Here is a 26,199-nt window from a genome sequence, read left to right as displayed (position 1 = left end):
TGCCTCCAGTGTTGGGATTACAAGCTTGCCTAGGCTAGGGCTGATTCTGAAGATGCACTGAACCTCAGTCAGCTTCCAGCTTAAAACTCCAGGCACACACAGGAGGTACGAGGGTATAATTTCAGAATCGCATGTAGGGTGGTAGGCTGTCCGAGGTCTGGAGAGCCTGTGGTCTACACAGAACCATTTCCATTCTCCCCGAAGGCGAACAGATTCTGGAGACCTGGAGTAGTCTAGGTGAAGGTGACGTTCCTACATGTCTTTTTGAGGATGACCGGCCGGGAGGCGTTTACGGCATTAGAGATTCCCACCTCCGCGGCTGAGGGCATAGCTGAGATGGACGCGGCTGCAGTTGAGACACTGGCCAAGCAGGAGACTGAGAACCGGGATGGAGCGCTAAGGACGGAAGACGCGCTCCGGGACAACGGGAACCAAGAACCACCCAGACGATGGTCCTGGGAAGAGAACAACAGATGCCATGGGTTTTCAAGTCCGTGGACATCAGATTGAGCAGCGCCGGGCTGAGCTCTTCCGAGAGCCGAGTCGGGCTCGCTTCCAACTCGTCACGCCGGCTCAGGTCTCTATGCAGGGCCTGAGAACTACACAAACCCTTAAGGCGCCAGACCATCGGGGCGGAACCCGAGGCGGAAGAGCTCGCGGGAAGAAATGCATCATTTCCGTTGCGCGGCTGGACAAACGTTTTGTAGTCGTGAGGTTGGACGTGAAGCTCGGCTTCCGGGTTTGAGCGACGGAAGTGATGAACGCGCGGCGCGCCTCAGCGTGCGAGCCGAGGTCGCTATGACCAGTGTCCTGTGCTCCCGGGCTGCGGGGTGAGAGCTGCGAGGTGCGGGTGGGCGAGGGCGAGAGGCGGTCGTGGCGGCGGGGCGCTTACTGCTGTCTCTCTTCCAGAGCGGTGCGAGCTCTGCGGCTCGCGGGCTGGGCTTCGCGGAGCCTGCACTCGCCGACCCGTGGCCCGTCTCCAGCCCAGCCTGCAGACAGGGAGCAGGAGGAGGAAGACCTCAACCTTCCAGTCCAGTTCTCCTCTAGCAAGGCTGCCCCAGTCCGCTGGACGGTGGATCATTCCCGGGGGAAGCAGTATCAGCAGCCTTGGTGGAAAGTGCTGCCGCTTACCCTCGCCCTCATGGTTCTGATCATATGGTGCTATCTGAGGCAGGAGAGTAACAAGGACCAGTGGCTGGGACAGGTCTTGGGAGAGGAGGACGAGGAGGAGTCAGATGGTCGCCCGGAGAAACCTGAAGAAGCCCCGGTTCTCCACGGGGCTAGAACGTGACAGGGTGCCTGCTGAGGAAGGGAATAAACAGCCGCCCTTCGATTTCGTTGTCGACTCTGGCGATTTCTGACCTGGTTCTGCTAGCGCTCTTGGCGTGGAGACGCGAGAACACAGCACAAAATTGGAGGCTTGATATCTGATCCTTGCCAGACACCAATGCCCGGTGGTTACGACCAAAGAACTTTTGAGGTTCATAGAACAGGTTGTGGGTGCACCATGTGCTGTTGAATTTGTGATGTGTTCGTACAGCCTAATCATGTTTTTAAAGCAGTTTGGGCGGAGGTGTTCCCTGCACTTCATTTGCCTTCTGAGACAGAATAACTGCAAAAGGGTAAAGAGCCACATTGTGTGCAACATAAGTTGAAGCTAATTTTAAATATTAACAAATGGAAAATACATTTGGTGAAGTCTAATGAACACAATTCTCCCCTTGCATCAAGGTTTTTTGTTTTTGTGTTCGAGCCAGTCTCCCTATATATACCTCTGGCTGCCCTGGAAGTGGCTATGTAGACCAGCCTTGCCTCAGACTCGGAGATCTGCCAGCCTCTGCTTCCACTTCCCCAGTGATGGGACTAAAGGTGTACACCAGATACCCTCTGGCATCCTCTTTTGTTTCTATTTTTGTTTTTTTTTGAGACAGGGTTTCTCTGTGTAGCCTTGGCGGTCCTGGTTTCTATTTGTAGACAGGGCTGGCCTCTAACTCACAGAGATCCAACTCGCACGGCTGGCATCTTGTTTGTGAAGGGAGTAATTTGCTAGGCCAATCAGTCAACCTTTTTTTTTTTTTTTTCCTGCTCTTCATTCCCACTTGAGAACATAGAACAAAACCCAAAAATTGTAATACATGCCTGTAATCCCATCACTTAGGAGACTGAGGCAGGAGAATCCTAAGTTTGAGGTCTGTCGGTCTATCTGTGCTACAGAGGGAGATTCTGTCTCCAAAAAATTATTTTTCAAAGAGACAAAAAAAGTGTCTTTTTTTGTTTGTTTGTTTTTGTCTCTGTCTTTTTTTACAGTGTTGGGGGTTGAACCCAGGAATCTAACATGCTAGCCTACCAATGAGCTTTATTCCCAGCTTACATTGAATTGTTTTTGAAAAAAATGTCTCCATTCGTGCATCATGTCCTCAGTGCTGTCAGGCTGATAACTCCTCTCCAGTGATGTGGGTATTGAAGTCATGAGCAAAAGGAGAACATTGGCAGTCTGGGACAGTGGGAACGCTTACTACACATCTGTTGCTTTCTCTCTTTTAATTTTTCAAGACTGATTCTCTGTGTATGTGTAGCCCTGGCTGTCCTGTACCTCTGGCTGTAGACCAGGCTGGCCTCAAGCTCAGAGATCCACCTGCCTCCTGCCCCTGGGATTAAAGGTGTGTGCCACCAGGCCCAAGCCTGACATCTGTTAGTTCGATTGTTTTTCATGGGGTGACTGTAGAGCAGGTTGCTGGCTAAACAGTTACTTTCATGCTTATTTTTGTGCCATGTTTGTCGTTTTCCCAAATGGACTGTAGCCTGTGTTTTTCCTATGGCACTCAGCCTGCTGACCTCTCCGGGTGTTGGGAGAGGACCTGCAAATATGAGACAGCACAGGTGACCGCTGCATGTACAAGATGATAGATAAAATTGTTGGGCAGAAAGAAAAGGTTAAATAAAACATGTTCTTTGAAGGGAGAAGGCATTAACCTAACAGACACTTAAAAATAATAAAGTTATTTTATGTGTATGATCCATGTATGTATGTACCTCACATGCATGCCTAGTGCCCACTATGCAGAGGGCATCAGATCCCCCAGGACTGGAGTCATGAATGGCTGTGAGCCACCATTGGGTGGGTGCTAGGGCCTGATGTTGGGTTCTCTGGAAGAATGGCCATTACTCTTAAGTACTGTGAGCTATCTCTCTAGCCCTATCAGCCACTTTTTGTAAGTTCTTAAAAATGGGGAGTTCAGTAGTGTTGGGCAGCCCTTCCCCCTCAAAAAAAGTTAGCTGTTAACAAAGAAAAAGCTGTTTTTGTTTTTTCTTTAGTCCTAGCCCTTAAGTGACAGCTTCAATGAAAAGGACCCTTCTAGCCTTAGGGTGTAGGAACAAACACATCTTTTGATTAGGAACTTGGAATGCTTTTGATTATGTCCACACTAAAGGCCCTCCAATTCCACCATCCTGAGCTAGCTTTCCTGCTAGCTCTCCATAGCATTTTACAAGCCAGCTCTGCCTTCTGTCTTCTGTTTTGTGTCTACAAGCTGGAGTTTGGGGATTTGCCTAGTTTTCATTTCCTGCTCCTCAGCAGTCTTCGATGTGTTTATTCCTCTGTAGATTCTCCTGACTGTCCTTATCTGCTTCATTCTTATGTGTGATCCACTTTGCAAAGACAATGTTCCTGGCCTATTTATTTATTTATTGAAGACAGTGTCTCCAGTAGGCGGGGCTGGCCTAGAACGTACTATCCACATGATTGCTTGTGCAATCACATCACCTTCCTTTAAGAAAGGAAGTTTGTAAGCTACAGATAATGCTCAGGGGTAGAGTGTTTGGCTAGCATGCACCTGACGGTTCTACCTCTAGCACCCAAACCCAAACTCCAGAAGTTTCAAACAAATTGTCCACAAATGACATATGAAAAATCATCCTACCAGCAAGTGGTAATTTTAAAATATAGCTTACATACGTGGACCATATTGTCTTCGCTCATATTTTAGTCCATGTTCCTGGAAATAAGACATTATTTACTTTGAGCAGATCAATTGCTTTCCAGTCTTTCAGAATACCTGTGGCTTTACAGCTGATCAAACTTTATCCCTCGAGAACCCGGCTGAGGAGCTGTGGCCACTTTTCTTCGCATTTACGATGTCTCATTCCACATAGTGCGAGTCCCCGGGTTCTCCCCAATTCATCCTAGCATCTCGGGGCCCCGCCCCCCACGTGCATGCAAGCATCCCGTGGATCCCAGCTCACCCTGATTTCTGACCACCTTGTACACCCTTTATCCTGTGGGCTCATCTGGCAGCCTCTTACTTTGTGTTTAAAAAAAAACAAAAAAACAGTTCAACAGAGAATTCACATTCGGTCCATCCTTAAACTCACCAATTGAATACAGGGGCGACCGCCGCCACAGCCTAATTTTAGATTTTTTCCAGCTAAAAGAAACCTGTCCCAAACAGCAGCCCTCGGGTCCCTGGACCCGGAGAGCCGCGCGGGGACTCTCCACCAACGGGCGTGTCCCGGTTTGCGCCTGTAACTTGCTGCCGGGGGTAACCCGCAGATTCTGCGTGTCGCCCCCGCCGCACGGCGCGCGTGGGCGAGGGGTCGCCGGGGGCGTGGCCGGCGCGGCGTGCCCGGGGGTGTGGCCGGCGCGGCGGGGGGCGCAGGGGGCTGGGTGCGGGGGGAGATCCGGGGGCGCCGGCGCGGCGCATGCGCGCTGCATTGTTTTGACTGAAAATGCCGTCGGTTTCGAAAGCGGCGGCGGCGGCGCTGAGCGGGTCCCCCCCGCAGACCGAGAAACCAACCCACTACAGGTCAGTGCCTGGGCTGCCGTCCGCGGCCTTCTGGGCGCTGCGGCGCGGTGGAGCGGCCCGCGCGCGCCCCGGGCCCGGGTGTCGCCGCGGAGGGTGCGCCCCGCCCGCGCCCCCGCCGCCAGCCCTTGCGGGTCACGCCGTCCGGGCGCGGGCCGCCGCCGAAGGTGGAGCGGCGGCGCCCCGGGTCCGCGGTGATCCTCGCCGGGGGCCTGGGCTCGCTCTTGGTCTCCGGAGACCCCGCGCGCCAGCCTGGAGTCTGGGGAACAGCGCCTGCGTTTGGGGCTCAGGGCCGCGCCTGGGCTGGAGACGGACACGCGACCATCCGGACGCGGGCAGTCGCCACCTGAGCTTGAGAGGCGGCGCCCGGCGGCTGGGGTGGCCTCCGGGTTGGGAGCGGTGCCGCACCTACAGTCAGGTGGACGCCTGGATCTGGGGGGTCGTTCCTGCGGCGCCGAAGAGGGGTTGCGCCAGGTGTGGGCGGGTGGCGCTTGCAGTCCATCTGGAAGCGGCGAAGGGAGTCGGGCGGGAGTCGGAAACCCGGACTAAGGATTGAGAGATGGCGCCTGGGGTCAGGGACTAGAAGGGGGCGGAGAATGGAGTCTAGTTGTGTAGAGTTCTCCGGGCTCGGAGTTGGAGGTGGAACGCTAGGAGGAGGTCTATGCCTTGTGTTGGGGACCCTTCTCTGGGGACTGGGAAGTGGTGTTTGGACTGGGTCAGGGAACGAATAATCTGTCTGGCTGTCTGGAGTCACCTGGTCTCTGAATTGGGAAATCCACCTGGGGTCCGGGGATTGACAGTACCCAGGGGAGGGTACCGGGCCTTGGCAGTCAGAAGAACTTGGTGTGGGGGTCTTCGCGCCTGGGACCCGGCCCCTCTGCGTCCCGGGGGCCTCTAGCCGGTGGCGGCTGCGGTCCGCAACGCTGTTTGTCTTTTTAGGTATCTAAAGGAGTTTAGGACAGAGCAGTGCTCCCTGTTTTTGCAGCATAAGTGCAGCCAGCACAGGCCGTTCACCTGTTTCCATTGGCATTTCCTAAATCAGCGGCGGCGCAGACCGCTCCGACGGCGAGATGGCACCTTCAACTACAGCCCGGATGTATACTGCTCCAAGTACGATGAGGCCACCGGCCTGTGTCCCGACGGCGACGAGTAAGGGGGGCTCCGGTGGGTGGTTGCTGGCCTCTTCTCAAGGCAGACGTTGACTCTCTGGTCAACACGTTTTTGAGGTTTCTGGTTTTTGTTTTAAGACAGGGTGTCTCTGTAGCCCTGGCTGTCCTGGAACACTGCGTAGACCAGGCTGGCCTCGAACTCACTGAGGTAACTGTCTTGGCCCCTCAAAGTGCTGGGATTAAAGGTGTATGCCCCAGTGCTGGTCCCCTTGATTCTTTTTAACACCTTCTACCTGTAGAGGGGAACCTAATTTGTACTCAGGATTTCCAGGGGTCAGCTGTGTGTGTGTGTGTGTGTTTTCCTGTTTGTAGGCTAGTTCCATGAAAGATTATGTGTATTTTTTGGAAAAAAATCTTTGGTAATTAAAAGTGATTTTGATTCATTTCCCATCCTTATTCCACCCAATGCTCTACTTAAAAATTGGTCCATGTTTTGCATCTACCTCATGTCATTTTTTTAAATTTTTTAGTGTGTGTATATATATTTATATGAGACAGGGTTTCTCTGTGTAGCCTTAGCTATCCTGGACTCACTTGGTAGACCAGGCCAGCCTCAAACTCACAGAGATCTGCCTGCCTCTGCTTCCCAGAGTGCTGGGACTACAGGTATATGCCACCACCCCTGGCTCAGCTGCCTAATTTAAAGGGGTTTTGTGTGGTCAATTGCTTTTCAGTCTAGTACTTGCCATAAGTGTGGAATGTCTCCTTTGCTGCTTATCTGTATATTCTAAAGAAGGGTAGTAGAACTGTTATTTGGTAAGGATTTGTGAGATTATTTTGCCCGTCCTGGATATGGGATGGAACTCCTGGCCTTTCATATGCTAGGTAAGGCCTCTATCACTAAGACATACTGCAAGCTCATTTATTTAAAAAAAGAAATGGTAGGAAGGTTGTTTTATTTTCGCGTTGTCATTTATGTAACACTTTCACATCTTGATAAGTCAAGGTTTTGTTTGGGTTGGTTTCTCTTTTACAAGTTTCCTAATGGTGTTATGAACAGATGTCTTTATTTGTGTCTCTGTGTGCATGTGTGTGCTTACGTGTGGAGGTGCAGGGTATGTTTGGGTACTTTTTGTTTTGTTTTTTGAAAGACACAGGGTTTCTCTTTGTAGTCTTGGCTGTTCTGGACTCAGTTTGTACACCAAGTCGGCCTTGAATTTACAGAGATCTGCCTGCCTCTGCCTCCGAGTGCTGGGATTACAGGCAAGCACCGCCAAGCCCCAGTGGGTGCTCATATTCATGTACGTCAAGAGTTCACAGGTTAACCTCGCGTGTTGTTCCTGTTTTAAATAGGGTCTCTCACCGGCTTGGAGCTGGTTAGGTAGGCCAGGTTGGCTGGTCTGTCAGCAAGCGCTAGGGACCACCTCTCTCCACCTCTTAGCGCTGTGACTACAAATGTGTTCCATTGTGGCCACTTTTGTTTGTTTATTAAATGAGAGGTTCAGGGATCAAACTCAGGTCTTTATGTTCTCAACGTAAGTATTTTTACTGGCTTAGCTATCTCTCCACCCCCAAATGTTCATTTTGAAATATGAAGACATACAAAGTCCAAGTCAGACTTTGTGTTCAGGGGTAGGTGAAACATAGTATCAGGAGGTGTAAAGTTTTTCTTCAGGCAATTTGGGGATGTGGTGGGTAGTTGCTTCCTACCCAGAGGTGAGGTCATCCCCACCCCTCCCCCGCACCATTTCTCTGTGTAGCCCTGGCTATCCTGGAACTCACTCTACACACTAGCCTGGCCTCAAATTCAAAGAGATCTGTGCCTCTGCCCCCCAAGTGCTGGGTCTAAAGGAATGCGCCACCACTGCCTGGCAGCAGTTTCTGTCTTGAAGGCCTGGTCTCTTGACACTCTGGAGGGATCTGGTGCCTGTGAAATTGCCATAATAGTCATACAAAATTGTGGTGCTTGTCATTTTATTTTTTTGGTAGAATGGGGCGGGGGGGGTGGGATATGGATATTTTCATATCCAAAGGGTCAACCCTCCTCCATTGACACATATCCCTAGCTTCTCTCACAGTCTATGTAGCCCTGAATGGCCTGGAACTTATTATGTAGACTAGGCTAGCCTTGAACTCCCAGAGATTGCTTGCCTAAAGGTATTCACCATCATACCAGGCTTTATTTGATTGTTTTCTTTGTTCTTTTATTTGCATTGGTGTTTAGCCTGCATGTAAATCTGTGTGTCAGAACCCCTGGAACTGGAGCTACAGACTCCAGTTGTGAGCTGCCATGTGGGTGTTGGGAATTGAATCTGGGTCCTGCGGAAGAGCAGACAGTATGGTATTCTTAACGACTGAGCCATCATTCCAGCCCCATCTTTTCTTTTTTGCATGTTTGCGTGTGTGCGTGCATAGGTGTGCATGTGGTGGTTAAAGAACAGGTAGAGTTGTTTATTCTCTTTTTCCACAATGTGGCTTTTGGAATCAAACTTGCTTGATGAGCCACCTCTCTGGCCTGTGCCCTTCCCTTTATAAAGATTTCCTGTTGGGGTGATCTTTTTGTTCGCTGACTAAAGATGTTTTTGTATTATTCAAATCTTATTTCTGTAATCAGAGATCTGATTACAGGCCAGATGTTGGTATTGTTACTCTTATGGCTTCATCATATTTTATAGACACTCCCTTCAACACCTTCTGATTGGTTTAGCTGAATGCCAATAGCTGAGGCAGGAGAGGATAGGTAGGGCATCTGAGCAGAGAGATGAACTCTGGGAAAGAATTGCAGGCGTGAGATTCCCCACTCAGAAGCACAGAGAAAGAAAACTGGTACTGCCATGTGACAGAACATAGATTAGTATAAGCAGGTCAACTTAAGTTATAAGAGCTGGTTGGGGACAAGCCTCAGCTAAGTCCAAGCCTTTATAATTAATTAAAGGTCTCTGTTTCATTATTTGGGTCCTGGTGGTCCAACAAAACCCCGATAAACTTTCCACCCTGTCAAACATGGAGGAACTTCTGAAGATTTTTCCTTTTGCTTTTCAAAAATATTGAGGAGAGTCAAATAACCTTAGGTGGACATATTTATTTATTTAGATTTTCGAGGCTGGGTTTCTCTGTGTAGCCATGGCTGTCCTGGAACTCTCATTGTAGATCAGGCTAGCCTTGAACTCACAGAGATCCCCCTGCCTCTGCCTTCTGAGTGCTAGGATTAAAGGCATGCCCCACCACAGCCTGGCAGTGAACATCTTACAAATGCTAAACACTCACTGATTTTTTTTTTTTTTTTTTCAGAGACAGGGTTTCCCTGTGTAGTCCTGGCTATCCTTCAGGTTGTAGGCCAGGCTGGTCTTGAACAGAGATCTTACTGCCTCTGCCTCCCAAGTGCTGAGATTAAAAGCATATGCCACCACCATCAGGATCACTGATTTTTTTTTCAAGATTGTATTATTAGTTTTTAATTGTGTGTGTGTGTGTGCGTGCGTGTGTGTGTGTGTGTGTGTGCGCGCGCGCGCGCATGCGTCTATCTGTATATCTATCTATCTGTGTGTATGTGTGGATATGGGTATGTGCACATAAGTGTTCAGGTATGCACAAAGTCAGAATCTCCTGGAGCTCGAGTTACAGATGGCTGTGAGTTACTTGATGGAAATTCTGGAAGCCCAACTTGGATCATTTGCAAGAGCAGTACGTGCCCTTAATTGCTGAGCCATCTCTCTAGCCCCTCACAGAAAGGTTTTTAGTGGAGATAAGAGTTGCTGTTAATGTAGCTTGAAGGCCAAACTAGATAAATAGTGTGGCTTGCTGAGCTTCAGTTACAGTAGTGTTCTAGAGCCAGCAACATGGCTCAGCGGGTAAAAGCATTTGCTGCCAAGCTTGGTGATTTAACATTTATCCCTGCGAATCACATAATAGAAAAAGACTCATACAGATTATCCTCTGACTTCCGTTCACATGCTTTGGCACATGCACATGCTTGCACACATACTAAATACATATAATTTTTTTATACACATAATCTTTTCTGTACTCCTGCCTGTCCTGCATTCACTATATAGACCAGGCTGGCTTTGGACTCACAGAGCTCCCTCTCCCTCTGTCTCCTAAGTGTTAGGATTAAAGGCATACAACCACCTGTGGTATTTAATCTACCAAAGCTGTGCTATTTACATGCTCTTGAACTTGCTGCTTTGAACAAGTCCTTAGAAGACAGGTGACTGCTGAGACGTGGGCTCCTTTCCTAATATGCTATGATCTCTCTTGGTCACCTTGGGGCTGCCGCTACCTGAGCTTGGAGCAGGAATACATGAGACTAATGAGTGCTAGGATTGTCCTAGAGTATGGCCTGGGGGTACCTCTGGTATTCACCAGTGATATTTTTACTTTGTAAAAAGAATGCATGTCTTGGGCTGCAGGGCTGCCTCGGGGTTAAGAGCAGTGGGCGCTCTTCCAGGCCACCTGGGCGCAGTTCTCAGCACGCACATGGCAGCTCACAACCCACCTGGAGAATCTTGACACTCTTCTGAAGTCTGCAGGCGCCAGGCGCGCGCACACATTACACAGATGAACAAGCAGGCAGGACACTCAGAGTAAAATGAATCTAGAAAGAGAAAACGTCTTAGGCAGTTCTGAAACTGCTAGTTAGTTAGTGGTTCTGAAACTTGGTTGTCCTGGAATTTGAGCATGTCACTGCTGGGCATCCGGTGTCTGTTCTTACTGGAACGAAGCATGCTGCAGTGAACACCAACCTGCAGGTGATTCTCTTTAGCGTGCACAGATGGTAACTAGCCATATGCAGCTGTTGGCCACCGTGGCTCACATCCGCTTAGGAGCCCGGAGTTTGTCATTTGGAAACTTGAATGGGTCATCCAGAGCCTTGTGTTTCGTGCACATTTGTGCTTAGTAAGAGTCAGATGTGTCTTTCCTAAAAAGTTTTGTGTTGGTGTTTGTGACTTGTCTAGAGCACATAGGATGATTTGCCCTTCAGGAAACATTCGACAGGCTGCCCCCACTGGGAGTCTCTGCTTAGTAATTACTGAGAAGGACTTCCCCATCGCTGCACATGTGGATTGGCTCTAGTTTTTCTTATTGAATGGCATATTCTGCTTCAGTCAGGGTTGCCATGGAAACTGTAAGCTAGATAGTACCTGCCAGAGCAATGACAGTGGGACTTTCTCTTCATTTCAGTGTCTTGAAATTCTTTATTTTTGGCTTAGTACTATCAAGCAATTAATAAACTATTTATTATCGTACTGGAGATAGAACCCAGGTTCTCAAGAAAGCCAGGCTTTCGCTCTAGCCACGTGCCTCATAAGTCCATTATTTTCAAACATCACCATTTCTCAGCACAGAGCCCTTTAGCCAGTGTGTGGCAAAACAAGCATCTATAGTCTTGCTGCTGGCTGGGCCCATCCTGGGGCTTTGGCCTGCTCCGGGAGGTGCGCATCTCCAGGTGGGCCGCACTGCCAGCACATCTCTGTGGCCCTCTTCTAGCCCACCCTTTCTTTCTGGTTTTCTGACCTCAGTGAGCACCCTCCTCCATTCCCTGGCGTCATCTCTCCTTATAGAGCCCTCCTGCCTCTTCCTTATGGACACGCACACACTTCTTGGGAAAGCTTGCTGTCAGGCAGTGTCCTACGTCAAGATTCCTGCTTCCCTCTTTCCTGGTTGTCTTAGTTAGGGTTCTATTGGTGTGAAGAGATATCATGACCACAACAACTCTTGTAAAGGAACATATTTAATTGGGGCTGGCTTAGAGTTTCAGGGGTTTACTCCATTATCGTGGCAGGAAATCTGGCAGCATGCAGGTAGACCTGGTGCTGGAGAAGGAGCTGAGAGTTCTACATCTTGATCCACAGGCAGCAGAGGAAGACTGTGTGCATAGCTTGAGCATGGAAAACCTTAAAGCCTGCCCTGACAGTGACACACTTCCTCCAGCAAGGCCACACTCCTAATAGTGCAACTCCCTGTGTGCCTCTCAGGGCCGATTACATTCAAACTACCGCAGTGGTCATGCCCATGACTCCCCCACTCCCCACTATCAGCCTCTCCTTTGGTAACTCCTGGAGCTCTGCCAGCAACTTCACTGAGAGGTTTGGCCCCAAAGGGTACTTTCTGTTTCATCCCATCCTGGCTGACAGCTTGCCATTTGTTCTGGTGGGCATGACCTTTGTCCAGCATTGGCCTCGATTAGTTGCTCTCAGTCATGTGTGGTGGGCCTTTGGCCCCATGGGAATTGGCCTTCAGGCTCCACACAACCTACTTAGGTTGGCCAGATAACCAGCTAGTGTTGGATCTGTCTTCCAAGCATCTAGGACAGGCTGTGGAATTAAATGCATGTCTCTGCACATCCAGCACAAGTACTCCTGGGGTGCAAGCAAAGTCGGTCTCTGTCCATCTCTCTCTCTTTGTTTTCATGAATCTGGGTCTTACTATGTGGCTTTGGCTGACTTCAGACTCAGAGAAATCTGCCTATCTCCGCCTCCCAAGTACTTGGATTAAAGTCTTGGTAAAGCTACACACCCAGTACCTTTTTTTGAGGTAGTTTCTGGGAGGAGATGGGCACACAGGGCAGAAATTCCCATTCTTATGTGAGGCCAAGTGTCGCTCCTCCATGATGTCCTCAGGTGGACATCACTTTGGTATAAAGTCGGGTGCTTTGAGTATGTCATTCTGAACTACAGCCAGCACAAACCCTTCTAGGGAGCCAGGAGCCTGTCCCTATTGTTGTTTGGATGGGGAAGATTCAAGTAGCCTCCCCCACCCCATGTGCCAAGTGACTATTGTCTGACTTAGACACTGTCCCTGCTGGTGCAGATGACTAAAAGCTTCAGTTTGTCTTGTTTATACTAAAAATTGGACTCACTGATTTGATGCAACTTTTCTGTGAGTTTGTTTGTTGTTAAGACAACATCACTCTGGGACACAAAGTGTGCTTGAGCTTTTGACAGCACACCCCCCCTGCCACTCTGTTGTTAGACTTACAAGTGGTAGCTGCCACACTCTGCTCGATTTGCTTCTGAGTAGCAGGCCTCATTTTCCTGGTTCATGGGGCAGTCCCCTCCCATCTCCGAAGGACACATGGGACATCTGGGATTAAAAGCATTGGTTCTTTCAAGCTGAAGTCTCTTGGATGATGTCTCTGGAAGGACTGTTGGGTTTGTGTAACAACTCTATATCTCTGTGCAGCAATCCCTAAAGATCTCTTTTGGGAGATGATCTCTACATGCCAAATGCCAGCCACAGCCAGCTTTTGAATTAAATTAATTAATTACATTGAGTTAAATATGTAAATCAGGTTGGCCTTGGACTTTCAGTCATCCTTTCTCTACCTCTCAAGTGCTGGGATTAAGACCAGCCCATCATGAAGGCATTTTATTTACATTTGGTTTAAGCTCAAACTCTGAGGTCATGGAGTAGTGGGCAGTGGCTGCCTAGCCAAGCAGAAAAGAGTCCAGGCAGTGGGAGTGAGACTGCCCTGGGGAGACATCTCAGACAGTGCTCTGGTTGCCATGGCAATGGTCCTGTATTAAGAGAATCGAGGTGCCCCTCAGCACAAGTCAGAGCAAAGCTCATGGGAATGGACATAAATTTCAGTGTAAAATTGGGAGGATGGATACGGTGGTTAAGTTGTGTCTATAGCTTGGGGACCTCTTTCCCTGTCTCTCAGGAGAGGTGTCTTCCTATGTCCCACCTTCTTCTCTGATGGGGTAGCAGTTAGAATGAAAAACTAGTGGAACGGGAGCACCCTGCTTACTGCAGAGGTAGGTGTGGGCTGTAAATGGAGGCAAGGCCCATTTCATTATGTTTGAGGAATTGTTTGTAGTATTGTTATTATCCTGTCTCTTCCCCCATCCCCACCCCCAACACAGTATAAGGCCTCTTTGCTCTTTTTCCTGCTTCTCTGGGTTGTTTATTACGCTTCTGGGAATATATGGTCTTGGGCCTGTTATGTGATTGTGGCGTGACATTATCCCTTTTTGCCTTGAGGGTCCTACCTTGGCTCTTCCTGACCAGGTCCATAGACCTGTTAATCTGCTGAGATTCCTTTCCTTCATTCCTGGTGTTCTTGAAAACACCAGGATGTGGGCTTAGAGGCTATCCCTACCTTCTTTGATAATAACTTGTCAGAAAGTTGACATGCCCTGTGTGCATAACAAGAATGCATATTTAAGAGTGATGACACAGATCTTTAATTTCAGTACTCAGGAGACAGAGGAAGGAGGAGCTCTGAGTTCAAGGCCAGCCTGGTCTATATAGAAGATCCAAGCTAGCCAGAGCTACATAGTAAGATCCTGTCTAAAAAAATTTTTTTAATTCAGGACTGATGTGATGGCCTTATTTAATATAGGTACCTACCACCAAACAACATCATGAATTAAGTCCTGGAAAGAACAAACTCCTGGGGTTGTTGGACAAAAAATAAAATACAAAAAATAAACAATGTAATATAATATTTTTTAGAAAGCAAAAACTTAAAATTTTACTTAAGAAAAAAATAGGTAAAGGCCGGGCATAGTGGCATACATCTGTAATGTTGGCACTTGAGAGGCAGAGATAAGAGAATTGGGAGTTCAAGACCAGCTTTGCATAGCAAGTTTGAGTTAGCCTGGGATACATAAACCTGTCTCAAATACAAACTAGGCAGGAAACTTCACCTTCCAGTTTGAGAGAAAAAATGAGCACAGCTTGGCATTTGCTTTGCCTCCTTTGTAGTATAGCTTCAAGAGAGAGCAAGATCTTTTTCTGACTCTTTGTATGATGGCCCTTTAATCAAATTCTTTTTCTTAGGAAGACATTTTTTGTCTTAAAATCAGTAAAGGAGGGCAGGAGCTGTAGCTCAGTGGTAGGGTACTTGCCTAGCATGAGTGCAATTCAATTCCCAGGACTTCTGGGTGGCAGGGAAGTTGTAAATCATTGACCTAAAGTTGCCTCTACAGTTTGCTAAAAAGTAAATAAAACGGGCTGGAGAGATGGCTCAGCGGTTAAGAGCATTGGCTGTTCTTTCAAAGGTCCTGAGTTCAATTCCCAGCAACCACATGGTGGCTCATAACCATCTATAGTAAGATCTGGTGTCCAGGCAGAATGTTGTATAAATAATAAATAAATCTTAAAAAAAAAGTAAATAAAACAAAAACCAGTAAAGAAGCGAGGCAGTGGTGGCACACACCTTTAATCTCAGCACCTAGGAGGCAGAGGCAGGTGGATCTCTTTGAGTTCAAGCCCAGCTTGGATCTACAGAGAGGGAGTTTGGAAACAGCTAGGGCTGTCTTGAAAAACCAGAAAGAGAGAGAGAGAAAAAGAGAGTAAATTCATTACCAGTCAAAAGCCACTGTCTGATGTCATTAATTTTGGCATAGCAACTAATGATAATGAGGATAATGTCTTAGTTTGCTCTTCTCTTCTGTGATAAAACATTCTGACTCAAAGCAATTTGGGGGAGAAGGGGTTTATTTGGTTCACATTTCATATCACAGTCCATCACTGAGGAAACTTGAGGCAGAAATGGAAGCAGACACCCCCCAAAAAAAACTCTACTTACAATATTGCTGTCTGTGGCTTGCTCAATTTGCTCTTTCTTTTTCTTGTTGTTGTTGTTCTCTGTGTAGCCCTTGCTGTCCTGGAACATGCTCTGTAGACCAGTCTGGCCTCTCTCAGAGGTCTACCTGCCTCTGCCTTTTGAGTGCTAGGATTAGAGGCATGAGTCACCACCATCTGGCTCAGTTTGTTTTCTCATACAATCCAAGACCCCCTGCCCAGGATTGGCACCTCCCATATCAATTGTCAATTAAAAAATAAAATAAAATAAAGTGTAGCATGCCTCTGATCCCAGAACTCTGGGTGACAGATGCAGGCAGACCTCTGTGAGTTCAAGGCCAGCCTGGTCTACAAAGTGAGTCCAGGACAGCCACGGCTACACAGAGAAACCCTGTCTTGAAAAACATAAAAATAAAAATAAAAACAATGGATTTGTCTATAGGTCAGTCTGATGGAGGCATCTTGTCAGTTGAGGTTCCCTGTTCCAAATGACCCTGGCTTGTGTCAAGGTGACAAAAAAACGACCAGTAGCAGTGCAGAGTGTAAACTATGAGAAGGTGGTCCACTCCAGAGTGTGTGTACCATTTGGGCAAGCAAATTATTCTGAGATGAAGGCAAACAAAACATTAGCCAAGGAGGATGACTTTTTGGAAATTGGTGGGGTTTTTTGCTGTGTGTATCAGATTTGGTCCGAGTGCCTTGGGAAGGGTTGTGGAGTCGGGGACAGGTCTCATTCAGCAGTGTCATTTCTGGTCAGAGCAGACCTTGGTGTGCAGGAGTGTGAAGCAGCCACTCCTCAAGTGCCAGTGGGAGGCAGGTGGAGCCCAGGGTCAGCTAAGTCCATAAGAACTAGTCCGTGTGTTCATCCGTCTGCTTCCCAGATGCCCCTACCTGCACCGAACAACTGGGGACACGGAGCGCAAGTACCACCTGCGCTACTACAAGACAGGCACGTGTATTCATGAGACCGATGCACGGGGCCACTGTGTGAAGAACGGGCTGCACTGTGCCTTCGCGCATGGCCCCCTGGACCTCCGGCCACCTGTGTGTGACATCAGGTGAGTTGGCGCTTGCCGAGGGTCCAGCTCACCCCATTGCTGCTTCTGGCGTTGTTTCAAAACATCTCTTTCTGAGCCCCAGTTTTATTGAGTTACTGTTTTTGGGAAAAGGTCTCCTGTGTATCCCACACTGGCATCTAACTCACTGTCCTCTTGTCACTTTTTCTTGAGTACTAAGATTACAGAGTTTTCCGCCATACCCAGTGTATGTGGGCTAGGGGTCAAACCCAGGGTTCATGATGCAGTGCAAGCACTCTCCCTGAACTCCATCCCTGGCCTCCCCCACCTACTCTCAGTGTTTCCTTGTGAATTGTGAGCCGCAAACAGGAACAAAGGTGTAATGCTTTCTGTCTAGACCAGTGGTTTACAACCTTCCTAATGCTGTGACCTTTTAATACAGTTCTTCATGTTTTGGTGACCCCCAACCATAACGTATTTTTATTGCTTCTTTGTGACTGTAAGTTTGCTGCTGTTATGAGTTGTAATGTAAATGTTCTTGGAGATAGAGGTTTGCCAAAGGGGCCTCGATCCACAGGTTGAGAACCTCTGGTCTAAACAGATGAATGCCATGTATGCCCTGCTGCTGTGGAAAGTAGATCCTTCCTAAGCGCATACCTGTAATATCCTAATACTTGGGAGGCTATGTTAGGCTCAGGCTGCCATGAGTTCAAGGCTGGTCTGTGATATATAGTGACTTAGTAAACATTAGGATATTCTGGGCTATAGCAGAGTAAACCCCCATCCCCCTCCAAAAACAGCAACAACAACAAAACCAACCAGGTATGGTGGTGCACGCCTTTAATTTCAGCACTTGAGAGGCATAGGCAGGCAGATCTTAAATTCCAGGACAGCCTGGTCTACATAGTGAGTTCCAGGACAGCAAAAAGTGCTACATCAACCCTGTTTAGAGAGAGAAGGGTTGGGGAGTTGGGCAGATCCTTTCTAAAACTGAGGTTTGAGACAGAACTGCTGTCAGAAGGCAAAGCTGCTGGGCCTGATGCTCTGGTCTCCTAATGTTAGTGAAGTTACAGGCCAAGGGACTCTGGAGCCATGGATTCTGATGGCCTGCCCCACCTCCAGGCTATAACTGCTGTGTTGTGCTGTTGGTTTCAGGGAGCTTCAGGCTCAGGAAGCCTTGCAGAATGGCCAGCTCAGCGGTGGAGATGGTGTGCCTGATCTGCAGCCTGGGGTCTTGGCCAGTCAGGCCATGATTGAGAAGATCCTGGGGGAGGATCCTCGCTGGCAAGGTAAGCCTGGGGTTGCTGCAGTACTTGCAGGGGAGAGCCATGGCCTTTGACTTGGTACCTGCTCCATTCATGAGTTTATAACATAACCCACAGGAGGATCAGATGGAACAATCAAGGTTCCTCAGTCCACTGCTAACTGTCAGCCATTTAGGAAACAGGTGGCCATGTGGGATTTGAGACTAGCCATCTGGCCCCAGACTATATAGACCCCATCATACCACCTGGTGTCTTTGTGGATAGTATTGGTTGGCTGTGGGGCTGAGGGAAGTGTTTAGGGCCGACAGCAACTTCCAGTCAGGCTGTACCCGCACATCACTGGTTGTCTACTGCCACCTACCCCATTAAATTCAGACCCACCTGCCTAAGCCTTGGTTTCTATGTGTCTAGAGCTTAAATCAGATGTTTGTTCTTGGACTTGTCCCTTGGAGCTTCGAAATACATGTCCCCTGCAGGCTCCGTGAATGAGAGCTGTGAAGAGTCTTGTTTTATAGTAAATGCACATAAGAGTCACCTCTTCAGGGCATGGTGATGGCTCAGTGGACACAGTACTTGCTGTGTGGGCATGGGAGTCTTGAGTCTGGATGCCCAGCATTCGCAAGAAAACCTGGGTGTTACAGTGCAGGCCTGTCATCCAAGCACTAGGGAGATGGAGGCAGGAGGACCCTGAAGGCTTGTGTGATCCAGCCAGTTTAGCCAATTGGTTTGGCTTCCTAAAAATAGGATGAGAGGGGCTGGAAAGATGACTCAGCAGTTGAAAGCACTGGCTACTCTTAAGAGGACCAATATATGATTCCCAGCATCCACATGGCAGCTCACAACAGTCTGTAACTCCAATGCGAGGGCATCTGATGCCCTGGTTCTGGCATCTATGGGCACCAGCACCCACATGGTATAAAGACATACATAAACTCTCCTACATAAAAAAATAATAAAAATAAATATAAAAAATATTAATGGTAGGAGTGCTAAAGGAAGACACTTGATGCCAGCCTCTGGCCCCTACATGTGCACTCAAGGATGTGTGCACCCCCACACACTACTCACCATTTTAAAGTGAGCAGTTGTGTTACATTGAGTATGTACAGTGTGACTCACCAGATCTACCTGATTCTAGAACATTATCTTCACCCTGAAAGGAAATTCCGTATTCAGGGCTAGGATAGTCATGTGTGTTACCCATCCCTTTACCTAGTGTATCACAATGTCTGTGAAATTTTTGTTGTTGTTTCATTTCTTTGTTTTTTGTTTTTTGTTTTTTCCAAGACAAGCGCTTCTGTGTAGACCTGGCTGTCCTGGAACTTTCTCTGTAGACCAGGCTGGCCTTGAACTCAAAGAGATCCGACTGCCTCTACCTGGGATCAAAGGCGTGTGCCACCACTGCCTGGCTTCTGGGCTTTGTAGTTTATAAACAGAGCTTTCAGATTGCAGGCAGTCCAGCTTTGGATTATCTTCTGCATTCTTCCTCCCTCATTGGGTAAAATGAATCCAACTAGGGCCAGAGGCCAGGATGAATTATCAGGATGACTTTGGAGCTCTTTCTGACTCCATGGCCACCCCTTACTGTGGTCCCCGACTATGCTGTTCGGCCACACTGGGACACACTATATTCTCTGTATTGCACCTGGCTCAGTGCTGACAAGTTGTGGCCTATTGTGACATTGTAGGTATTGGGAAAGGAGAGGGGACACCACCTACCAGGTCCCTCTGTTCCAGAGGGAGACGTGCAATAGCCTGTCCCAAAGTCAGGGGCAGGGTGGATACTAGCTAGAGGAGGGTGTGGCTGAAGCTTCATGTCTGGCTTTGTGTGTTTTTATCACCCTTCTACTCTATTCAGCAGCCTCCCTGTTGGCAGGATCTGTTCTTCTCCAAGTGGGCATCTGGTAGGGTAGATTTGACTCACCAGGATTTAGCTGAACAGGAAGGATAGAAAGGAGGTAGTTTTTAGAGACTTTACCCATGTTTTGTTTGTGTGGGTTTTTTTGAGATAGGGTCTTCTTGTATAGCCCAGACTGACCTTGAACTCATAGAGATAGGCCTGCCTCTGCCTCTCCAGTGCTGGAAGTAAAGGTGTATGCCATGGGTGGCCTCAAAATTCACCTTTTTAAATTTTAAGTTTTGGGCTGTTTGTTTGTTTGTATTTTGTTTTCTTTTTTGAAGACAGGGTTTCTCTGTATAACAGAGTCCTTTCGGTTCTGGACTCGTAGCCAGACTGGCCTTGAAATCACAGAGATCTGCCTGCCTTTGCCTCCCAAGCACTGGAATTAAAGGTGTGGGCCACCGCCCTTTGGCAAAGTTAGCTGTCTTTAAGCTGGAAATGCTGATGTATACTTTGTGATTCCAGCACTCAGGGGGCTGACACAGGATGATTATGAACTCAAACTTAGCCTAGGCTGCACACTAAGATGGTTTTGTAGCGTTAACATAGATATTGACATATCTATGTTAACATATCTATGTGGTTGGTACATACCTGTAATCTTACCACTTGGGAGGCTGAGTCTGAGTAAGATTGTAAAATCTAGGCCAGCTTGAACTACAGAGCAAGTTTAAGGTCATTCTGGGCAATTAATGGCACCCTATCTCAAAACAGAAAGTAAGAAACAGAGCTTGTCCTGTATAACTCAGTATCCGCTCACTTGCCTGGTTCATGGTTTAATGTCTAGTACATTCTGAGCAGAGCATGATGGCTGACACCTATAACCCCAGCAATAAGGAGGTGGACCCAGGGATTATGTGTAGCCTGTTTCTGTTTTTAATCTCTCCCAGTCACTCTCCCTTTCACTCTTTGCTTTCTCCCTCTCCTTCCTCTCCCTCTCATTCTCCTTCTCCTGCCTCTCCCTCTCTCCCTTCCCTCTCCCCCTCTCTCCCTCTCCCTTCCCTCTCCTTCTCTCCTTCTCCTTGCACTCTTCCTCTCCTTCTTCCTCTCCCTCTCCTTCAAAACAGGGTTTCTCTGTGTAGTCCTGGCTCTCCTGAAACTCACTCTGTAGACCAGGCTAGCTTTAAATTCAGGTATCACCTGCCTTTGCCTCCTCAAGTGCTAGGATCAAAGGTATGTGCCACCATCACTTGGCTAATGTTAAGTGTTTTTAAAAGGAGTTTCTTCTCCTCCATCATCATCATCACTGTTAGAGGTGGGAGTGAACATGCAAGTGCTATAGTACTTGGGTAGAGGTCAAAGGACAGCTTTTGGGGTTCAGTTTTCTTCTTCCATTGTGAGTTCTGGAGATTGAATTCAGGCTGTCTGGTTTGTGCGGTAGTGCTTTTACCTGCTGAGCTACCTCACTGGCCTAAAAGTATTTTTAGAGTAGCTCTGTGATCACAGCAAACAGGAGAAAATCAAGCCCTGTGTTCCCTGTGCAGCCCAGCCTTACTGACAGCACCCGGAGCAGAGGCAGACACCTGGTGCATTGGGTAGACCTGCGCTGGCCTGCCCCACTCAGGCCTGTGGAGAGCAGGGTTACGTTTCAGTAGGTATGAAATACTACATTTCAGTAGTATGGTCTTTAGGTTTTTTTTAACGTAATAGAAATAGTTTAAGAAAGAGAAGACACTCCTGAGAATGGGAGTGGGTCAGTGAGCTAGGGATCAGCATATTCTCAAAAAAGCTCTGTGTTTTCATTGTTATTTTTTGGGGGGCTGGAGATGTGCATGCCTGTGGGCAAGTGCACACGGGTGTGTGTGTGTGTGTGTGTGTGTGTGTATGTGTGTATGTGTGTATGTGTGTGTGTGTGTGTGTGTGTGTGTAAGCCTGAGGCTGACATCAGGTGTTGTCCTCTGTCTCTCTTCTTTACTCATTGATACGAAGTCTCCAAATTGTACCCACCCCACCTCACTGGATCTGCATTCTGAGTGAAGAATTTAAGGCTGCCATGCCCGTCTGGAATTGAGGTGCATGCTGAGGGTTTGAACTCTGGTCCTCATGCTTGTACAACAAGTGCTTAAAGCCACTAAGCCACTCCTTCAGCCTGTCAGTGATTTTTAATATAATCACATATATGTGTCCATTATTTCACTATTGTTTAATTTTTTTTTTTTTTTCCTTTTGGAGACAAGGTTTCATTTCACCTAGGCTGGCTTTGAACTTGCCCTGTGAGCAAGAATAAACTTGAGTTTCTGGTGCTTCTGTCTATACTTTTCAAATTCGGGGATTACAGGCATGTGCCACCATTCTCATGTCACCATGGGAACTGAACCTAGACAAACTGTCTACCAGCTGAGCCATGTTCCCAGCCAGTTCCCAAAGGACTCCTATCCCAGTTAACAGGACTTCCCTGCCTTCTGGTGATCTTTGTCACACTTTGATCTCTGCATTTCTCTACTCTGCACATCTTACATATGTGGGTCATATTAACAGCCCTGTGCCTGCCATCTCCTACTGTGTATAGTGTCTCTGGGGCAGTCCACAGTACAGTGGCCCTGGTCCTTCCTTAGGGGTAAGCCGTGTTTGCATATCTACTCAGATGCGTGGCTGCCTGCGCTTTGGGCTGCTGTATCTAATGTCACTGTGAGTACTCAAGGCCAGGTTTTCTTGCATCTGTTTTACAGACAGTAACTTCGTATTGGGCAGCTATAAGACCGAGCAGTGCCCGAAGCCACCTCGCCTGTGTCGCCAGGGCTATGCCTGTCCACACTACCACAACAGCCGAGACCGCCGTCGGAACCCCAGGAGGTTCCAGTACAGGTGGGCTCACGGACCACAGACAGGAGGTGCTCCCCATCCGAGGTCCACTATGGCTCTAGATAGATTGTAGCTGCTGGCCTAACGCCTCTGTAATCCCTACTGCCCCCCCCACCCCACCCCACCCCCCGACAGATGCTGAGCCCTGAGGCTGCTTCTTTTCTTCTTTCCTGGGGCCCTTGCACCCAGTGCTCGGGAGGGGGAACATTTTCCGTGCTGTTTTCCTAGAGATGCCCACTCTTTAGGGTTCTTCCATTGGCGATTCCCTGCTCAGCAATGCTCAGCCCACAGGCGAGGAAGATCTCAGGGTCTGGGCTTGTTGGAGACAAAACAAAGGTGTGAACATCTGTCGTAGGGACAAGTGAGGACAAAGCTGGGGCCTAAGTCTCTCTGCGCTCAGGCACGTGATCTTCCCACCGGCCGCCCTATCAGGCAGCGGGAAACAGCTGGGCACACCCCCATCTGGCCTGCTTAGCACCCTTGTGTGTTTTTACTGTCGTTCCTGGCACTGTACCACCCTGTACGATGTGCCGCCCCTATAATGTCAGGCCTGGGCCTCTCCCGACAGTTTGCACATTTGGCTGCACTGGCATGTGACATACAGTTCACCCTCCAGGCTGATAGCAGGGCCCTGAGTCCTGGAGCTCCGGGGGTGCTGAACTCCGTACCCTTCTGATTTTCATCTACCTTCTGGTTGGGGTCCCACCAGGCTGATGGTCCCGCATCTTCTAAAGCATCTTCCACTCAGCCTCCAGCTGCCCTTCTGTGTATTGCTGTTCTCCTCTTTGGGCTTGCAGTCTGCACTCCACAGTGGCCCAGGGCCTCAGTCCCCACAGGCTTCCTCCTTAGAGCCTGTACTCTTTCTTTTTTTTTTTTTTTTTTGCAGAGGGCTGCCCTCTCCTCTTTGTAATAACCCCTTGTCCCCTTGGCTGCCCGGGGACCCTGTTTTTTGATAGACAGAGATGGTGGGTTTGTGACTTTCTGCTCTTTGAATGGCTTTAACAAGAAACAAGAGCAGAAAGTTGGGAATAATATAAACAGGCGGTAGTGCCCTCACTGCCCGGCCTTAAGGGGGCCAGTGGGTATCCTTGCAAAAAGAATGGAGAATGGGTAAAGGAAAAAAAGAGTTCCAGAGTGGAGATTCTGACCAAAACCTAAATGAATGACCGTGAAGCTGCCAGAAAGCTCAGGAAGAGTGGGGAATGTGCTCATTCATCTGATTCAGAGTCTTGAAAACAGCCAGGGACAGTGGCACACGCCTGTAATCCCAGTGCCCAGGGAGGCAGAGGCAAGCAGATCTCTGTGAGTTCGAGGCCAGCCTGGTCTACAAAGCAAGTCCAGGACAGCCAAGACTACACAGAGAAACCCTGTGTTGTGTTGTCTTGAAAATAGCATCAAGTCTCAGATTCCTGCAGAAGGTAGAGCCCTGGGCTTGCTGTTTCTCACCCTTCACACAGGCAGCCCTGCCTGACTCAGGTGGGGAGGGTCTGTTTTCCTTTGCATCCTTGAGAGGGAACATGGTCACTGTAGGTTCACTTTGCCTTCTGTTCTCTGTGTTGGGAGCCAGATCCTGAGCCCAGAGGATACACTCTTCCTATTCTAGGTCTACACCCTGCCCTAGTGTGAAGCATGGTGACGAGTGGGGCGAGCCGTCACGGTGTGATGGTGGGGACAGCTGTCAGTACTGCCATTCCCGCACAGAGCAGCAGTTCCATCCTGAGGTAGGCATTGGCCAGGGCATGGATAGGATTATTGGCAGCTCAAGAGGGGTTTTCTAAGCCCTCACTGGAAGGGCTTGTGAGACTCAGTTGCATTATACTGTGAGTGGTATTAAATAAGCCTAGGAGGAGTTGGGGCAGGGGGTTGGGAGAAGGGGGCAGGAAGGAGCCCCATAAAGGGAGAAGAGAACTTTTCTCTCCCAGAACATGGAGTATCACCAGGAAGGGACAATCTTTACTGGATGATTCCTTCTGGCCCAGTCCCCTGGCACTGGTTGCCCTGTTTTTTAGTACCTACTAAGGTCCAGCACAGCTCCACCTTGAGTGCCAAGAGGCATGAACTGCCTGTCCCTGAGCAACAAAGTCTCACTAGTGAGGATGTTTGAGGGGTTAAAAGGTCACCACCTGAATGAATGGGGAGGGTTGTCTGTGGAATATTCTAGATAGGTGTGTGGCCCTGTCCTTGAGTTCACCTCTCCTGCTCAGTCACCAAGCAGAACACACTCAGATTGGAGTTAAAATGAATAAACAGATGAACTGTCCTCGGGGCCTTGAGTCAACAGGGAGGTGGGGCTAGGCTGGAGAAACTAAAGGACATGGGCTGTATGAAGGCGTAAGTCAGCTAGTGCAGGGGTGCTCTTGTCATGCTGTTCCTGAGCCTCTTTAGTGGGTGCTGTGTTTAGTATCTGGGCAGATGCTTGCCCCTGGGGTACCATTCTGGTGCCAAAGGCTCGTCTGTCCTTTCTCAGGTCCCTATGGTGAGTGTGGTACCCTAAGTGAAATAGTGGACAGTCTGGTCATAAGATAGATGCTTGTATTTATTGAATAGGTATTGCTTGAGCTTCTGCTGTATACCAGACAGTTAGATGCCTCTTCCAGAGTGTCAGGTAGACTTTGTCTGGAGGTCTGATAGACAGGCTTGGCTCTGGCCAGTACATTTGACAGGGAGGAGAGCATCTCGGAGCGAACAGTGTGGTGGCCACCTTTCCATCACTAGACAGAAAAGGTTTGTTTTATGCAGTTGGAAGGTTTGGAGGTTCCCATCCACGATCACATGGCCCCATAGATCTGGACTGCACTGCCCCTACAAGACATATCTCATTGTTTTAGACCCCCCCACACCCCCGGCCCTCCCTGCCTTGTCAACATTCCACCATCTTCCCGTAGTGAGAACAGGCCTTCATGCACCTTTGGAGACACTGTGTATCTGCTCTGGAGCTGAAAGTGCCCACACAGTCTGTGGTTGCTTCTGCACTCTTCACAGAAACCAGACCACTAAGCCTCCGTATTTTGTCTCATTTCCTAGATCTACAAATCTACAAAGTGCAACGACATGCGCCAAACTGGCTACTGCCCTCGGGGCCCTTTCTGTGCCTTTGCACATGTTGAGAGTAAGTAGACAAGCTCCAGCCTCCCAGGGCCCCCTCAGCTACCATGTGGCCACGCATCTTGGGCAGCAGCTCCACAGAGTCTCCCCGAGGGATGGCTCAGCACTGTGACTTGGGGACTGGTCACATCTGGACGTAATGTAATGCCCATTTAGATGGCTGGAGTGGGGGGCAGGGAGAGGGGAGAGTTCATGCCAGGTGGCTGAACCTGCCTTGCCCTTTATATCTGGGACAGACCAGACCTCAAAACTTAAAAGGACCCCTGCACCAAGGTCTGCGGGCCCCACTCGCCTCACAGGCATCCAGATCTCTTGTCATTTACCTGCTTATGTACACTTTGCCCTGAGCTACTTTACTATCCTGGTGGGACTGAGTGGCAGTGGCTTTTTGGAGTCACTGTCTGTCCCTGTACCTGGAGGAGGCACCAAGATCCCTTAATTGGGGTTGGCCAGCTGGCCTCAGACCCTAGTGGTCACTAATAGTCACATAGGCTCATAATTTATTCTCTAAAGCTGTGCCCTAGCTCTAGAGTTTGGGTTCCGTTGGTTATGAATTAGTTGCAAATTCAAGCTTCACTTTCTGTTTCAGTTGGGGTGGCAGCTGTTTCTGTTCACACTTAACATGTTGATTTTCATGTTAAAATGACTGAATCCCAACAGCACTGTTTG

General features: G+C 48.7%; 2 protein-coding genes across 7 annotated transcripts in view; both read left to right on the top strand.

Annotated features, from left to right (window-relative positions):
- The first annotated feature begins 674 nt into the window (after positions 1–674).
- LOC110548707 (ubiquinol-cytochrome-c reductase complex assembly factor 4) lies at positions 675–3,016 on the top strand. Its single transcript, XM_021637210.2, has 2 exons — positions 675–830; positions 910–3,016. Exons 1-2 carry the CDS (start codon positions 799–801, stop codon positions 1,289–1,291), a joined length of 414 nt encoding a protein of 137 aa, XP_021492885.1. The 5' UTR covers positions 675–798; the 3' UTR covers positions 1,292–3,016.
- Positions 3,017–4,679: 1,663 nt separating this feature from the next.
- Unkl (unk like zinc finger) overlaps positions 4,680–26,199 on the top strand; it is a 44,273-nt gene continuing 22,753 nt past the window's right edge. For 2 of the 6 annotated variants that reach the window (XR_002476406.2, XM_021637235.2), the window contains exons 1-7: positions 4,693–4,802; positions 5,739–5,948; positions 16,324–16,500; positions 17,614–17,747; positions 22,293–22,428; positions 24,029–24,146; positions 25,450–25,534. Coding sequence is in view for 5 of the 6 variants with exons in the window: in XM_021637235.2 (XP_021492910.1) it covers positions 4,726–4,802; positions 5,739–5,948; positions 16,324–16,500; positions 17,614–17,747; positions 22,293–22,428; positions 24,029–24,146; positions 25,450–25,534 (937 nt within the window). In the remaining variant the exon portion in view is untranslated. Of the gene's footprint in view, positions 4,803–5,095; positions 5,218–5,254; positions 5,274–5,738; positions 5,949–6,046; positions 6,117–16,323; positions 16,501–17,613; positions 17,748–22,292; positions 22,429–24,028; positions 24,147–25,449; positions 25,535–26,199 lie in introns of those variants that run through there. The other 4 variants (XM_021637237.2, XM_021637234.2, XM_060363971.1 and 1 more) reach the window with 4 other exon arrangements.

The sequence above is a fragment of the Meriones unguiculatus genome, chromosome 11 (genome assembly GCF_030254825.1).
Source record: "Meriones unguiculatus strain TT.TT164.6M chromosome 11, Bangor_MerUng_6.1, whole genome shotgun sequence".
NCBI classification, from domain to species: Eukaryota; Metazoa; Chordata; class Mammalia; order Rodentia; family Muridae; genus Meriones; species Meriones unguiculatus.
This window is presented reverse-complemented; position numbering and strand designations above follow the sequence as displayed.

Excerpts from the sequence above, each read along its gene's own strand:
- LOC110548707 (XM_021637210.2), top strand. The coding sequence starts at position 799 with ATGACCAGTGTCCTGTGCTCCCGGGCTGCGGG. Across the intron at positions 831-909 it reads CTGTGCTCCCGGGCTGCGGG|AGCGGTGCGAGCTCTGCGGC; the intron begins GTGAGAGCTGCG and ends TCTCTCTTCCAG.